Raw genomic sequence first — 18,126 nt, 5'->3', positions numbered from 1 at the left:
AAATTGTGTGGTTGGACAACTCAAATTTGCATGCGGTAAGGCAGCAGCTAAACATAACATGAGAATGCTTTGAGCAACAACTACCGGTATTTGTAAGTATACTTCAAAACAAGCCCTAAAATTAGTAGGAATTATTAGCTGTACAACATGATAATATTACAGGGTTGCTAATTTTTAGAAAGCAAAAGTCCTGGCTAAGTAATAGAATATATATGAAAAATCCCAGATGTAGGTCTTAGTATCTCTTAAAAAGGAAAATATCTTTTCTGAAATTTCAAAAAGCCTCTAGCAAAAAGCCTCTAGGGGATGTACTGCTTTGTTTCTAGTTAAGAAAGCTTCCTATGCACCTTAGAAGGTTATGCTTAAGCATTTCCTTAGTATTAAAGGGAGGGTTTTTTTTTTTTTAATATACCGCTTAAATCCTGCCATTGCTGTCACAAGTCTGTCCAGCTCCTCCACCTTAGGGAAAAAAACAGACAGGAACCTCAGAATGCAGTGACTGAAAAGAAGATCATGATTGTGTTACCTAGATAGTTTCCCTTTTAACACCATTCTAAACTCAGCATATTTTATGGGTAACAGTACAGGTAGTCCTTGACTTATAACACTTTGTTTAATGATTGTTTGAAATTACAAGAGCAGTGAAAAAGTGAGTTATGACAGATTTTTCCCTTTACAACCATTGCAGCATCCCCATGGTCCTGTGATCAAAATTCAGATGCTTGTCAACTGACTCATATTTATGACCGTTGCAGTATCCCAGAGTCATGTGGTCCTGTTGTGACCTTCTGACAAGGAAAATCAATGAAGAAGCCAGTTTCACTTAACAAGACTCTTATTAACTTTAACAATCCAGTGATTCATGTAACAAAGGTGGCAACAAAAGTCGTGAAATGGGCAAAACTTACTTAACAAATGTCTTACTTAGCAACAGAAATTTGGGGATCAATTGAGGTCGAGGACTTTCTGTTCTATCTTGTAGGCAACTCCTTTACCGCCTGCACTTCTAATTAACATAGCATTTCCAGGCCCAGGAAAAGTTATCCTAGCATAAATTTCTGGGACGTGGCCAGAATGAATCCAGTTTTTATTTATTTACTTTTTATTTATCAAATTTAGAAACTGTTCATCTCCCTCATAGAGACTCTCGTAGGTATACAAAGTATTAAAAATAGAATTGTATGTAAAAATATGGAGGAGGCAAAAATAGTTAAAATTCAACATTAAAAATTAAAACATGGGGAGGAGGCTTTTGGGGCACTAACCAGCCCAATGGCTCGGTACTCTTCTGTGAATACATTCTGATCTTTTATATATATATATATATATATATATATATATATATATATATATATATATATATATATATACACCATATTTTTTGGAATATAAGACGCACCTTTTTCCTCCCAAAAAGAGGGTGAAAATCTGGGTGCGTCTTATACTCCAAATGTAGCCCAGCCTTGTAAATGGAGATTTCAGAGGCTGAAAGAAGCCACTGAAAGAAGCTTCAGAAAAAAAGCCTCTGAAAGGCTTTAAAATAATATGGCAAGCAACAAAAGAAGAATCAGTAAAGATTCTAACCAAACTATGCTAATAATATGGAGAATGACACAATAACCCACAGATCGGAAGAGGTTAATCTACATACCAATACCAAAGAAAGGAGATTGAACAGAGTACAGATAGTCCTTCAGAAAAAAAGCCTCTGAAAGAAGCTTCAGAAAAAAAGCCTTTTTTTCTGAAGCTCTGTTTCGGAGGCTTTCAGAGGCAGAAAAAAAAGCAAGGCTCACAACCAACGAACCTGTTGCTAAAATTCACCTCTGGGAACAGCTGATTGGGGGTATTCCGGGAGGCGGATCCACCCACCAATCAGTTTTTTTTCTTATTTTCCTCTCCAAAAACTAAGGTGCATTTTATATTCTGGTGCGTCTTATATTCCGAAAAATATGGTAATCTTGACAGTATTCATTTTGCTATTTCTGACATTGTTTTTTAATGTTTTTTTCCATGCGTGTAAGCGAGTTTATATATTGCCTTTCTCAATATTTATAAGGCAGTATATCTTAACAAAATAAATACTTAACTAGAACACATTTAAGTGAAAGTCCTTACTTTACTATGATCCCCTTCAAAAAGCTGCAAGAAGCTGGCCTGGGTGCCAGTTGTGCCTTTCACCCCACGAAATCTTAATTCATCTCGTTCTCTTTCAAGATTGTGAAGGTCTGTGCAGAGATCTTGAATCCATAAGCAACAACGTTTACCTACAGTGGTTAGCTGGGCAGGCCTAAAAAATCACAAAGACTGTTTTTTAAGAACAAGTGCATGAAAGTTAATGATATTACAAAATGACTATATTTGCTTTTTCTAGAGCAGTTCCATCTTAGTTATAGAACTGATAAAAATAAACCATGACTCTTAAGCTTAATAATAGCTATCTCTTAAATTAAATAACCTCTAGATTTGAAGGTTTGGGGAAAGGATATTGAATATTTTACATGATTGCTAATCAGATAGTAGCATATTTTATATGCCATTGGTTTAAACATGTTGGGGGGAAAAACACAGGACAGAATTATAGAATATGTGCAGCAAAAGACTGTTATAGGAAACCTGGCAATTCATAACAGATTTCTGAACTGACATTTAATGAAGGAAATAAAACCATGATTGATTTTATAGTGTTCCCATGAGTTATGTTCTTGGTACAAATATTTTAACAGGACTTACTATGATTTATAACATTTTTGCAAACAGATAAAATCTGTATGTTGAAAGGCCTTCCCTCCTCAGCATGCTTTTGCCAAGATGAAATTGAATCTTGATGCTTGGAATTCAATAAATTAGAGCATGTACTCATAAACTTTATTGTCCTTAATCATGCCCCGTAGAAAAGCTACTGACACATAAAATAGATGAAACAGAAAAGGTAGCAGCCATGTTACTGAATAATAACATCTAAGTAATTACTTACTGGTAGTGAGTGAAGCCCAAGGTGGGCAAGTTGGCATACTTTTTAGCAAAATCTGCCAGACGACTGATTATTGTGGCAAGCTATAATGAAAGGGAAGAAGAATAACATACATGAAAATAAGAGAAGCATCATCATCATTTCATTTGTGGCAGCCTACATGGTTCATCTTCATTATGTATATGGACAATGAGGAAAAACCATTTAAATAATTTTGCACAACAGTTTTCCCCAACTTTAAGCCTTGTTCGCTGGCTGCAAATGAAAAGAATAATCCAACATTGTCATGCTCAACAAAGTTTTTGCTTGGAAGAAGAAGTGATGTCAGAGCATGAGAATAAGAATGTTTTGATCAAGCACTCAGATCAGAGAGTAGAGGCTGATGTACAACAGTCTCTACAACAACTTTGTATAGCTCCATTTTTTGAGCCCTAAACAGCACTACCACTGCTGAGTGGAAGACTGAATGGTAGAGGGTTACCAGCTGCAAGTCAGACTTCCTGAGAGAAAAAGCATTCTACAGAATCAAAATTATAATGAATACTGGTTGACCTTGGACAGGCATGGTTACTAGAACCTTTGTCAGAAGTTTAAAAGGTTGCTGGAGACACTGAATTTAATTGGACTTTTATCCCATTTTGGAATTTCAACTGTCATTTGTTTTTCTGGAAATCGCAATGCCAGCATGGATCAAACCCTCTTATAGATCTTACCCTCTAAGGTAAAATCTGCCCACCACCTTCCTATCCTTCAACAAAAGTGTAAAGACACGGGTCTGCCAGTTGTCCTGGGGTGCAAATGGCTATGCTGGAGGTAGTAGCTGGATTGATGACAGACTCTACCTCCCCACCTCCTTGTTCTCTGCTCTCTACCCATCCATCATTCTTTTTTAGTAATCATTTAGTTGTATTTCCTGTTGTGTTCTTTTTCATTGTTTATTTTATTACTCTATTATCTTCTGTTCACACTCTTTTCATTGCTTCCTTTTTATTGTTGTAAGCTGCCTAGAGTGCGAGGCGGCAAATAAATTTAACAAATAAAATAATAAGAGGGCTGATCCCTCTTGCATCTGGTATAATATTGTGGTTTTGGATGCACAGATTGGCTTGAATAACTCTTTAGAGCTAGTGTGCCTTCAGGACGAATTTATTGGCTCACAACTTCAACTATTTATATTTTCTCTTACAACTCCATGAGGCAGAACATAAATCTGCAGGGGCCCCAACTGGGGGTGGCTGCTGCACAGGTAGGTATCAAATGCATTAAACTCTTGAGGAAAAAGGTGTAACAAATACAGAAGAGCATAATATATTTAACCAAGTCTACTCTTAGAATTATTAGTACTAATTAGTAAAGGTCCAAGTCAGAAAGTAGGGTTCTATTCCCCATATGTACTTCACAGAAAATCAAGAAATACTTTGAATCTGCTCTTTTCTCCTGAATGAATCTGTTTCCATTTCTATTTCTATAGTTAACTTCAGGAAACAGCCATTTGTCAATCAATAAAGCCCCTGCCTTATGAAAAAATGCATGTTACCTTGGGAAGAAGCAGGTTGAATCCATCTCGAAGAACTATCAAGTCCTAATAGAAAGAAAAATTTTAAAAAGTCAGATAAGATAACTGTTATTATCATGGTTTACTGCTGAGCACACTGGCATACATTAAAAGTGAAATTCTGTTTCCTATAATTTCTCAAAAGAAATTATATATCTACCCATACACATACATAACATACATACATAACAGATGCAATTCTATTCAATGTGTTTGCTGAAATTTATTTTTCAGGTGGGTTGCAACTGTATAATTACTCTAGCAATAAATATCTTTACAAAGTCTAAAAGTTAAATGAACCTAAATGCTCAGATGAATATTGATAAGTTCAGTGTGAGTAAGATTGCAGTATAAATACCTAACAAATTGCCAAGTGACTAAAGCTAAATTAGAATTAATGGGATTTTCTAAACAAGTGATAAAATTGTTCTAAAAGAGAAAACGGGAGCCCCAAAGAACTTAATCATTTCATTTCTGAGGATGTAGACAGATGCCTCTATCTGAGCTGGCTTCTTCAGGAGTAGGAGCAGATGAACTGAGACAAATAAAGGCAAAAGAATGGACAAACTATCAAAAAATGAATACTCTGCCTGAAGATATGTGAAGTCATCTAATAAAAAGCACAGGCAGAAAGTAACATCAGGCTGATGAAACTAGCTTGACGTAAAACAGGAATTGGATCCCCCACCCTTCTAGCTGGCTAGCTGGCTTAGCTGTCCATTTTAGCTTCACTGTTTTGCTTCTCTCTCTGGCCAGGGTACCCCAAGTGAGGGTCCTTCGGCACCCTCAGAACATTAAACTGTGTATATTAGACGGCCCCAAAGTTGAATTATATAAAACCAAATCAGATTTCTTCTACCTTCTCTCCTTTTGGTCACATAATCAAAATCCAGTCATTTGACAATTAGCATGTATTTATGATGATTGTAGCATCCTGAAGTCATGTGATCCCATATAAGATTTTCCTAACTGGCTTTCAACAAACAAAGTCAATGGGGAAAGTCAGATTTGTTTAATAACCATAGGATTCAGTTAACAATTACTGCAATTTGTTTAATGACTGCAGTAAAGAGGTCATAAAATTGGGTGTGACTCACTTAACACCACCTTACTTAGCAATGGAAGTTTGGGTCCCAACTATGGTTGTAACCCGAGAATTCTATAGGCTATTGATACATATATAAGAATAGGCATTTAAAAATAAAAATCAACATTAAAAAATCAGAATTGAAACTAAAATAAATACAGCCCCAAGCAGATAAGTACATCCATCTGAAAAGTGAAGCCATCTAAATAAGTCTTTGGTTCCATGGAACCCCCAGGAATGGTGTCATAACCAAGTCTTAAGGAACGCCTGGAACATCAGCAAACAGATTGATTCAATAAATAAATTTGTTTTGGGTGTTATTTTACCGTATTATCTCCTACATAACAAGAAGTTGCTCCAAGGTGAATGATTCCTGCAGCTTTTGGACAATAATGGGCAAATGTATGTACATGAGCCATTACATCATGACGCAATCGTTTTTCTTCCTCTGCTGCCATTTTGAAGTCTATGTTGTCCAGATTTGCTTCCATTTCCTTTATTTGTTCATCTGTGATGGGCAGGCCCAATGACTAAGGGGAAAAAAAGTTTCTTAAATTAGAAGATGTATGATCCTCAATTTAAGGCAGCCAACAGAGCAAAAGTAATTACTTTGGAGTTTTAATTTTTGGCAGAAATAACTCTTGTAACTTTCACAATTAACTAAGAAAGCATAGTTAAGCTGCACATTTCCAAGTAGCAGAAAACAGCCCTCCTACTTTACAATTTGAGAATTATTTCTACTTGTACAATTTAATCTAATACCGGTAACCCTCTAATGACCATTCATTTAACTATGGTTCAAGGTTACGATGGCTTCAGAAAAAGTGAATTACAACCCATTCTTGAAGTTACAGTATGACCATCAAACCACCTCCTTGGCCACATGATCACAATTCAGATGTTTGGCAAAGGTCTCATATTTACAACAGTTGCAGTGTCTTAAGGACACACGATCGCATTTTATGACCTTCCCAGCCGGCTTCCGACAAGCAAAGTCAATTGAAGAAGCCAGATGCACTTAAAGATGCATGGTTCACTTAATAACTATATGATTCACTTAATGAATGTGGTGATTTGTTTAACAATTGTGGTAAAATGGTCATCAAATCTGGCCATATGATGATTAATTTAATGACTGCATTGCTTAGTTACTAAAATTCGTGACAAGAATGGCTGAAAATAGCGGAGCTCTGCTGAGCTCCATGAAAAACAGCGGTATCTGCTGACTGGGAGACTCTACGGGGTCAAAACCGCCTTGGAGGGGTCGTAAAGAAAGGGGAGGTGCTTCATCGACCACAAGGAATTCGCAATTTCTTCATTAGGTCTGAAGAAAGTTCTCCTGAACGGCAGCAGGGACAACGGCCATTTTTGACAAGTCACAAGCTGGGACAACTGGGACATTAAGATTTGTGCTGGAGCGGTTTGTGGACAGAGCATTGAAATTGGGTGAGATAACTTCCAACTTTTATTCTAGAGACTTAACCCAGGTAAAAGAATTTCAAAAATGATCTCCAACAATTAAGAAAGTGGCGATTAGATACATGGAGAAAGACTAAAGACTAAAGATTAAGAGACGAAAGAAATGCTCAATGGAAGCTTTAAAATATAGAAAGCCTGGAAAAGAGCTAAAAATAATTGGAAAGGTGATTATTGGGAAAAACTGTCTTTCTTATTTTTATTTTTAACCCCCCTGGATTTATCTGACAATCAGCTGTTTGATGAACACTGTTTAAGGTGGGAATTTGGAGCAGGGGAGCCATCTACTGGAAGAAGAAGAGTACTACAGCGTGGGAAACTAGTGAAAGTGAGAATTGTTTAATAGGCATAAAGGAATGAGAGAGACTAAGCAATATCTGGAAGGCGGCTTGACCCTGACTCCATTCCAGAAGGCCTTTTGGATGTTTGGAAATACTTAGTGAGCTTTTTGAAGATCCTTAAGACAAATTAAATGGCAAAGAACTAAAATTCTATTGAAACTGATTAATGGATGGTGGATTTGAAAGAATGATATGCTCTCATTGGCCAGTTGACAGAGCCAGATCTTCAAGCCCTTTTGGAAGGCCAAAAGGATAGGCATGGATCTCACCTTGGGGGAGGGGGCGGAATGATGTTCCAGCGGGCAGGAGACATGGCAGAAAAGGCTCTATCTATCTAAAATCAATATGACCTGTTACCATATAAATGTCCCAGGATTTTTTTATATAGTAATTTTATTAAAGATTGCAATTACAACAGTAAAAGTAAAATAATAAAAAGAAAAAATAGAAAGTGCAGAAAATAAAAAGAGAAAAGAACAAAGAAAATAATAAAGAAAAGGAAATGAATAAATAAATTATTTCCTTTTACCGTCACAAGTATAAATAATTTTAGTAATTTAGCATTTTCTCTTAAAATAGTTGTTGCTATCATTCAGACTTGATGCACCCAAAATGTCTTTACATAAATCGGAATGTTTCTCATATGTAAAAGTAAACACGGTATTCCTTGATGTCTTGATAACAAGATAACATTTTTCTTTTATATTTAATTCACCATAACTCATTGTGGCTTGCTGTTGACACCTTGCCTCCTGCTATCCGGGAAGGAAAGACTACCTTGTAACAAGTGACTATGTCCTTGCAGGTCGTATTTATTTATTAAATATATTATGGCCACATAGTCCAGAAGATTCTGGGTAGCCTATAATAGCCAAATACACAATTAAAACAGCAAAAACCATAAGACAAAATATGACCACCTGGACTAAAAAGCAATTAAAACATGACAGGGGTTCCAGACACACCAATTCCATGCCTGGGAATAGAATCAGATCTTAAGAGGATGCCATATATATTTCTTAGGGGTGGAGGAAGTTGTTTTGGAGAGCAGAGCAATGACAGAGAAGGTAGTTTTCCTCGGTCCCATAAAATGACAATGTATCTACAATGCAGTTTAATCCTAATCATATTTTATTATATTGCCTCTTTTATAAAGAGTAGAAATTATTGGCACTTTTTATTTGACATTCTAGGATGCACAAATTGCTTTTATATTCAAGTACTGCTGACTGATCAATAGAATTGTATATCCTTAGCAGTGGCCAAATTCTGTTGTGCTGCATTTAAAGTCAGAAGTCAATTTCTGACCTACCAACATAAATACTTCGTTCCTGGATAAGAATTTTAGTTTAGTTTAGTTTAGTTTAGTTTCTGTCTGGTGTTTACTGTATATTCCAACTATAGGGTACATTTTCCTGGCAGTAAACTGAATAACAAGAAACCAACTCCCCCACCATAACTGAAATCACATTCTCCCATGACAACTGAAGGGGGCATCTTTTACTAACAATTTGGCAGAGCCTTGATGGAACAAACAGGTGCACATGGTGTTTTCTCTCAGTTTGAATCTGAAGATCAAAATAAGAGTTGTGACTTCTTGGGAATGCAGATAGTTAAAAATAACAGATTATCTTTTCAAATTAGGCTACAATATATATTGTATGTATAAGTATATTAGAATACAATTTGTTTTCTTAAAGCTTGATTTGATACCAAGCATTAATCTGATAAAACAGCCAACTCTATAATGAATACTGTATAAGATCTAAGATGTATTGGATACCTCTGCCTAACTACATCTGCTTTTTTGTTCCATAACTATTTTTTAAAAAACTCCAAAGCTTCAAATAATATTATAAATTAAAAGATACTCTCGGTATGAAGAACTAACACAGCTGTGGACTTTCAATAAATGTTTATTTAGCCCTCTTACTTTGACTTGCCTGGCTCCTCTATCACAATGTTCAGCAACCTACTATCACAGAGTTAAAATTATATACTGCAGAAATTTACCATCCACATACATACACTTCATTTATACCATTTGCATGGTTACACATAGCAGTGGCTCTTTAGGACGAATAAAATAGGCAACATAAAACTGAAATGAAACAGGCTCTCTAAGGATTTCTTGCTTGGGGTGTGGAAGAAATAAAGATTTCTTACATTCTAGTGCATTCGATATTTGCTAAACAGAAACTGTAGGAGTCTGGTATAATCTTCTCCAACCTGGTGCCCACTGAATGTCTCGATTTACAACTCACTTGTTGACTCACTATAATACAACAAGCAAAAAACCTGTATTATGGAAGGCTAGAGTAGCATGAGAGGCATTTGTCTGGCTGAATGAACTCTCATTTGCTTTGTTAAACTGTATAGTCCTTTCCCTAAAACTGCTGGTAGAGTTCTTTGTTTTGCAGAATCCTTTACGTTTCCAGCATTACATTCTTATTGTAACTTTAGGACATTTCTGGGGTGAGACTTGGGCAGAAAGTAAACAATGGATCAATCTGAAAGTTTAATGCAGATCATCCTAAAGGAGGGAGGGGAAATTTAGGTTGCAAAGGATGCCAAGACTCCCCCAAACTTGCTCATCTCCAACAAATTAAGAATAATATACCATTCATGAAGATTTCAGGCAAAGGAACTTAATAGTGGCTCAGCAGATTTAACATTTGGAAGAGAAGATAAAGTCACCTTTGTTAACTCCTGTCTTACAAAAATTGTGCCTGAAATGAAGTATATATTAAAACATTATTACAGCTTAGTAAAAATTATAATTCCTTCTACGTTGAATAAAAAAATAGAGCATGTAATATGTGATACACAAAAAAGAAACATCCTAGTATTATAAACAGTTGAGAAATTATGTTCAGATTTTTGCTACTATCCTCTTGGCAAAAAAGTGAACTATTTTGAAATACATTTGCTTCATACCACATGTACAATATGACAATGTAATGATTAATCTGAATGCAGGCTGGGAAAACAGAAACTGCTGCAGGTGATGCAATTCACAAACTGCAACTTTCAGGGTTGACTTATCATTGTCAAGTTATCTCACAGATGCATGTGAAATCTGTTTGCTTATATCAGTTTTTATGTATTTAGAAAGTGTAGCTACGTCAAAACTGTTCTCCAGCTACAGTAATGACGGTAAAGAACATAATTGAGATTTTAAAACTTGTTTAGGAGTTTCAGAAAGAGGGTAGAAAAAATGTTTCTTTAAGGACATGTACATCTCCACCCCAGGCCACCCCAATGATGCCCTTGAAGTGATGTCCCGGTGCCTGGAAGCCGTGCGGGCCTGGATGGGGAGAAACAGGCTCCGACTCAACCCTTCCAAGACCGAGTGGCTGTGGCTTCTGGCGTCCCGATATAGCCAGCTGGTGCCATCGCTGGTTATTGGGGGTGAATCATTGGCCCTCACTGAAAGGGTTCGCAATTTGGGCGTCCTCCTGCATACACGGCTGTCTTTAGAAGAGCATATGACAGCCGTGGCCAGGAGGGCTTTTTATCAAGTTCGCCTGATACGCCAGTTGCGTCCCTTTCTAGATCGGGACTCCCTACGCACGGTCACTCAAGCACTTGTCACTTCCCGTCTGGACTACTGCAATGCTCTCTTCATGGGGCTCCCCTTGGGGTGCACCCGGAGGCTCCAGTTGGTCCAGAATGCGGCCGCATGGGGGATTATGGGAGCGACGGGGCGCTCCCATGTGACACCTCTCCTGCGCGAGCTGCACTGGCTTCCTGTGGTCTTCAGGGTGCGCTTCAAGGTGTTGGTGACCACTTTTAAAACGCTCCATGGCTTAGGGCCAGGGTATTTACAAGACCGCCTTCTGCCGCCAATAGCCTCCCACCGGCCAGTACGCTCCCACAGAGAGGGACTCCTCAGGGTGCCGTCAGCCAGACAATGTCGGCTGGCGACCCCCAGGGGAAGAGCCTTCTCTGTGGCGGCACCTGCCCTCTGGAACGACCTGCCCCCAGAGATACGCATGATACCAGACCTCCGGACTTTTCGTCGGGCCTTGAAAACACATCTTTTTCACCTAGCCGGGCTGGCTTTTTAATTTGTAATTAAAACAACCCGGGTTGTTTTAAATGGATAGCCAAATTATTTAATGTTTTTAAATTGCTTTTAAATTTTATATGTTATGTTTTACCATGGCTGTTCACTGCCCTGAGTCCAGTTGGAGAAGGGCAGTATACAAATTAAATAAAATAAATAAAATAAAATAAAGGACAATATACAGTACTTACCCAAAGAGTTACTAGAATGAAAATGAAGAATGAGAACCAACAAATAAAATCAGTATTTCCTAACTATATGTCTTTGAATTCCTACAAGCCTTCTCAGCTCAGGGATTTTTGGGCTACATAAGGAGTATTGCTTAAATAATATGATCTTGTCAGAGATATATTCTCTTATTCCAATAAAGGTTGTTTTATACAAGTGGTTCTTTTTAACAACTATTCATTCAACAACTGTTCAAGCTTATGACAAGGCTATGACTGATCCTCAGAATTCTGGCTGTCAGTGTCCCCACAGTCATATGATTTGTGATCTGGGAAGCCAGCACCCAGCTCATGATTATAATGCAGCATCCCATGGTCATATGATTGTGGTTTGTGAGCTTTTGTGCCGGCTTCCCACAAGCAAAGTCAATGGGGAATCCACCAGGAAGTCTGAAGTTGGAATCATGTGGGGTCCTCGCTTAATGAACCATATGGTAATTTAATCATGGCATTTTTGATTGTCAGAATTACCATGGCTAAGTGGCATAATAACATGATATCACCCTTTACCCTGTTGCTTAGTAACAGCAATTCCAATCCAAATTGTCATTTTTTACAATATTACATACACACTAAAGGGACAGTCATGAACATAAATGAAATTCAGTGCAGATGGTATTTAGTATCAAAAGATTACAAAAACGAAACAATTCACATTTAGGAACATAATATATAATTTAAGAAGCAACAGACAGATAAGAAGAAAAGCAAAGAATGATACTTTGTTCAAGAGCAAAAGAACCTAAAAGCAGAGTTGTAACTATTTACTAAGCAGGATGCTCCAGCAAGAGCTCAGGACTGAAAGACTCCGCTTCACAAAACTATTTATCGGGACCGTTACAAAAGATTGTCTTATTTCCTTTATGACACCATCATACGTAGTCATTAGAATTGTTAAATTTGTAGTTATGATTGTCCAACTGAGAATATGTTTTATATACCACATTGGAATTGCACGTAAAGCTGATTAATTCATTTAAGCACATACTGTTTTATATTTTAGTACTCATTGTATGTCTTTGTATTCTATTCAATTGTACAATATTTCATCTCAAACCTTTATTTTTTTTATCTTACCTTATTTTTTCTTTTTTTATTGTATCTTTACCTTAACTCATTTAATCATGTCTTATTGTGTCTGATGCCCATTGTTTTGATATGGTCAAGAGAGTAATCAGTAAAAAGTTATACTTATATACTTGGGAGGTGGGGGGGAAGAGAACGAAATTAAGGAGATGATGTACAAAAATTATGGAGTTTCCTGTGTCTAAAATAAAGCTGCTTTCTCCCACACCTGGTTGCTTTCCAGGCCAACTTCTACAATCCCCAGCAAAAAGTGCTGACCTGAAGTTCTGTAGCCTCTACCCCGCTGGCAGGGGATTCTGGCCCGAAGCCCAACATCAGGCTTAGGAGTTACCGGATTGTAAAAAATTAGACTGTGGTATTAGCTTCCGAGGGTTTCAAGCAGCAAATAGGCATGAATGGAGCAAAAAGGGGCGGAAGAAGCAACGCGGATCGGCCCAGCGACGCCAGTCCAAAGCCTACGTTTCCCGCCACCCAAGCGATTGTCTGCCTCTCCATTTAAACACTGACGTACAGCATTAGGGCTATTTCTCCTGAACTGCCATGATCCGGATGACCCTGAAACCTCCAAGCACCAGTCTAGATTCTCCTAATCTGCCAACCATGCGGGCCCCGCACCTTCTCAGCCTGGGCTAGGTAAAGCCAGAGCCTCCGCCAGGTGCTGAACTTCTTCCTCTCGCTGAAGTTATAGGCCATGTCGGGGCTGGCATAGCGGGAGACGAGAGGGGAGCGGTAGCGGTTGAAGGCGTCTTCCTCGCCGGCGGGATTCAGAGAAGCCATCGGAACGGGCTGCAGCTGAGAAGATTCGTCGATCGCAAGCTCAGCGGGAAGACTGAAGCCCGCCGAAGGTCGGAATAAGAAGTGCAGCAAAGTCCGGCCTCCGTTTGGCCCAGCCTCCTACCTTTTCCACCCCTTCCTCATGGCGACAGATTGGCCCGGAATGAGCGACCGCCGCAGCGACCTCTGGTGCTTGGGCGCCGCCGCGATCGGTATTGCTGCTCCCGGACGCTTTGGGATGCGAGGAAACGAATAAAGCGGTGGTTGTCATAAATTAGGCAACTCTTAAGATGTGTGGAGTTCAGTTCTCAGAATTCCGCAGCCAGCATTCTGGGTTTTGAAGTCCACACATCTTAAAGTTGCCAAATTTCCCCTGAAATAAGGGTAAATTCAGAATCCGCTGAATTTCTATCCCTGTTTGCTGAAGAGAGATGCTTCTCCTTGTCTTCAAATATCAACTATCACTTAAGGCCGATGATAAAATTGTGTCTTTGGGGAATATGTTTTCATTTAAGTGAGGTTTCTTTTTCCTCTCTTGTCTTTGAACACCATATGAAAATACCCGGGCAACTGTTGCCTCTCCTTGAAGTTTCCTTCCTCTCATCTTTAACCCATTAGAAATACAGGCAATCCTGTACAAGTTCATTTAGTGACCGTTCAAAGTTACAACGGCACTGAAAAAAACGACTTGTCTTATGACCATTTTTCACACTTACAACCACTGCAGCACCCCTGTGGTCATGTGTTTCTGCATTTTGATGTTTTAATTTTGTAAACATACACTTAGCAATTTTGTGTATGTGTGTGTGTTGAAGAAAAGCCAAGTCCAAAAAGAACTGCATAGGAAAGAAAGTGATTGGCCACTGCTTTTCTAGAATACAAATGTGGAGGTCATAGCAGCAGGGAATTAGAGGATATATATCCTGCAGTTGAGATTTAACAATTTGCAAGTCTAGGGTTTTCTTAAGTTGTCTAGAAGTCACTTGGTATGAGTGCAGTGCAGGATTATCCAAAATGGTAAGTGTATATATGTCTTGACCACTTCTGAATATCACTTATAGTACTTGTACTACTCATAGAACTCAAAAATATTGTACTCAAGACCTAGAATAAGTGCATGAAATTTAGTGGAGGAAGATTAGTGAGGTTCTTCTGATGATGGGAGGTGATGTAATAGACTAGAATTCATTCTTCTGTACACCTAAAGAGCTAAAAACATAACTGTGGCCATACAATTATTTACTATTAAACTTATGTCAGATACGTGTGCACAATAACGTAAAAGCCTTTAGATATCATTGAATCCAGATTTCTAGGGGTGTTATTCTACATACCTTCCTGAGCCACAAATGCACCACTTCAAATAGAAACTGAGACAATTCTGCTAAAATCAAAGGCTTGCATATGCCAGTTTAATATTTGGCTGAAGCTCCACTTTTCTAGGGACTCCCTGATTGCCATGATCATTCTGGATATTTTTTCCTCCTCCTAGAAAGCAAAAATCAGAATAATTTATGCCAGTGTTTGTCTTCTTAAATTCAGCCCCCCAGTATAGGGTTATTGAGAACTAGAGTCACTGTCTGTCTGTGGATGTTTGGCTTAACACTCCAGGTAAAGCAGGATAAATTAAGACAGACACTGGCAATATATAAATCTGAAACCTTTCACACCAGCAATTTAACTATTCATCATTATCTTCCCAATCCACTGCAGAACCTTTTCCTTAGCCAGCTTTAATGTCTTGCCCTTTGCAGTTTTGGAGAAGTTGTCTAATAAACTTTTTGCAATGCAAACCTGTCTATGTGACTTGGAAAAACCAAATTTCCTAGCCCATATATTTTTTAGAAACAGTTTCTAGAGCATCTTGTGTCCTACTCTTTTAATTCTGTAGTTTCACTTGTTTTGAGAACAATTTCGTTTGCTTCTTATGGGTAGACAAGAGCACTAATGTCTCTTGGAGAGTTGCAACATTTCTTTCAGCTACCACTGCCTTACATAGGAAACTATTTTGCCTTACAGAACCCTACTAATAGATTTCATTTTCCCTCTTCTGAAATGTCTTTTGTTATTTTATGTATTAGTCCTGTTGTATTACTAGTCACTGACCCATTCTCACATTGTTTGTTTAATATTATACAGGTAGTCCTTGACTTACAACTGTCCATTTAGTGACCCTTCGAAGTTACAACAGTACTGAAAAAAGTGACTGACCATTTTTCATACTTACGATCGTGGCAGCAACCCCATGGTCATGTGATTTACATTTGGATGCTTGACAACTGACTCACATTTATGGCAGTTCCAGTGTCCCTGGGTCTTTTGTGACATTCTGACAAGCAAAGTCAATGGGGAAGCCAGATTCACTTAACAATCATGTTACAAATTTAACAATTGCAGTGATTCGCTTAATAAATGGAACAAGAAAAGTTGTATAATGGGGCAAAACTCACTTAACAAATTTTTCACTTAGCAACATAAATTCTGGGCTCAATTGTGGTTGTAAAGCCAGGACAACCTATATATTGTAAGCTGCCAAGAATTTGCTGGAGTGGGAAGCCATAATTAATTAAATAAATAAAATGTAAGGCTTTTAGTTTATTCCCAAGATAAATTATGTTGCTTTTAATTAGCATTAAGATTTCCTTATAGTATCGCATTTATAGGGTTACAACATTGTGAATTTTGTTTTTATATATTTTTTTAAAAAAATTGCAGTTATATAATAATTGAGAAAATACTGATTGGTGCCCGTAATTGGGACATTTACTATAGGTTTTTTAAGGATCTATTTGGTTGAATTCTAGGGCCATGCCTGGAACACAGGATGAAAAAATAATCAAGCCATCTTGGAACCAAAGTGGTGAGTTTTCAGCAGCCAGGGAAGTACGGGTAGATCAGAAAGTGGTTTCCCAATTGATAAAGCAATCTTACAGCGTTTTGTTAGCATAGAGGTTATTTTAGGATTCTGTTCAGCAGATGGCAGGTTCTACTTCTCAGGAGTTCTGGATTAAGTTTAGCTGCCGTTTCCTCTCTTGCTTCATTTCTTTCTTGCACAATAGATAGTTGAGATTCTTGAAGTGATATTTTTCGGCTGGAACTTCAAGAAGATGCAGAAATTTCTTTCCTATCTTAGAACCGTTAGTCCTAAGCGATACAGGAGCTTTTTCATTCTGGTAAGAGATCTTCACAGGTCACGCTCAGCTTATCTTTCATCGAGTCAGCAGCAATGCAATAAGCCAAGGAATTGATGTATGATCAGGAGATGACAGGCAGCAAAATCATGAAATAGTCACAACTCTCTTCACCAAGCAGCCTGGACCAATTTTAGCTTTACCCTATCAAGTTGAAAATAGCAGTAGCAGTCCAAGAACACCTAATGAACTTCATTATAACATGCTTGTTTTTATCCGCACCTGTAGGTTATATAGTCTTTCCTCTTTCAATTAAAGTATATAATGGGGAAATTTGGCTCTTTAGATGTTGTATGGTTGTTAACTATTCCAAATCATGTAGCCAATAATGGATTCTGGAAATTGAATACTCCTATTCATGTTCTTGTAGAACAGGATTTTATACTAATATTTCAGTATACTATTACTTATATAAAATCCACATGTAGTTCAGTGTATATGACACAAAAAATAAAATGTGGTCACTTTCCATTGAGGAAAAAGAGAATGAACTTAATGATAGGAAGAAGAGCCTCTATCTAAACAAAATGGTATTTTCTAGTTTGCTCTACCTTGAAGGACTGACACTACTAAATTAATGTGGTCATTTCTAAGGGCACTGAATAAATCATACAAAGCAAAGAAATTTTGTGTTAGTTTGACTGGAAATTTAAGTCCACTTGCTTTAACATGGGAATAAAATTCCCTTCTCTCTTATATAGGGACAACTAACTTTACACCAAATGCTGCTTTGAAAGTTTACAATTTTCACCGAGGGCTGGCAAAGATGTGAAGTAGATTTGGTGATCCCGAGTACCACATTCAGGACATTTCTATCTATTTGTAGAATTTAGAAGAGCTTTGACACTGAAATGTATTTCATAAAATAACAATTGCTCAAAACTCAATAAAGCAGCTTTTGAAGCAAGCACTAATTGCAGAATTCTTTCCTCTGAAAGGACAGTCCTTTGTCAGGGAGTACCTGTTGATCCTCAGGTATCACTATATACAATAGCTGTGCTAATATTTAAAAGTTTATTGGCTCAGAGTTCAAGTATTTAACAGATTCTGAAAATACTCTTTGTGAGAGGCTCATTTACCTGATGTGTGGGAAATCTCGCTATCCAGGCACTTCTAAAGAACTACTAAAGGTTATATTTGTTCCCATCCCCAATTTAGAAAATCTGCAAAGATGCATTATCCTTTTCCAGATGTTTAATTGTTGATTAACTTTAATTGTGATTTTAATTGATTTTTAAAAATCATTTTGTATTTTTAATTACTGTTGAAGAGTTGTGTATTTGCTTGAGTAGAAAGGCAAGGAATATATAAAAAACAGAGCAATAAAACATACATAAAAATTTGTGAAA

At 37.6% G+C, this 18,126-nt stretch overlaps 1 protein-coding gene and 1 long non-coding RNA gene across 3 annotated transcripts in view; one reads left to right on the top strand and one right to left on the bottom strand.

Annotated features, from left to right (window-relative positions):
* ADSL (adenylosuccinate lyase) overlaps positions 1–14,071 on the bottom strand; it is a 21,850-nt gene extending 7,779 nt beyond the window's left edge. Inside the window, exons 1-6 of one of the 2 annotated variants that reach the window (XM_034403402.3) lie at positions 13,428–14,071; positions 5,940–6,143; positions 4,509–4,553; positions 2,975–3,054; positions 2,116–2,287; positions 413–459 (exon numbers count right to left, since the gene is read on the bottom strand). In XM_034403402.3, coding sequence (XP_034259293.2) covers positions 413–459; positions 2,116–2,287; positions 2,975–3,054; positions 4,509–4,553; positions 5,940–6,143; positions 13,428–13,589 — 710 coding nt within the window. In that variant the 5' untranslated portion in view covers positions 13,590–14,071. Of the gene's footprint in view, positions 1–412; positions 460–2,115; positions 2,288–2,974; positions 3,055–4,508; positions 4,554–5,939; positions 6,144–9,596; positions 9,708–13,427 lie in introns of those variants that run through there. The other variant, XM_034403403.3, reaches the window with a different exon arrangement.
* Positions 13,307–18,126, top strand: LOC148112798 (uncharacterized). The gene is made up of 2 exons (XR_015728901.1): positions 13,307–14,603; positions 15,726–18,126. It is a non-coding gene; the product is annotated as an uncharacterized LOC148112798 (long non-coding RNA).

The sequence above is a fragment of the Pantherophis guttatus genome, chromosome 7 (assembly GCF_059756535.1).
Source record: "Pantherophis guttatus breed Tessera chromosome 7, ASM5975653v1, whole genome shotgun sequence".
Classification (NCBI taxonomy): domain Eukaryota; kingdom Metazoa; phylum Chordata; class Lepidosauria; order Squamata; family Colubridae; genus Pantherophis; species Pantherophis guttatus.
The sequence above is the reverse complement of the archived record's forward strand: the minus strand, read 5'-3'. Positions and strand labels throughout refer to the sequence as shown.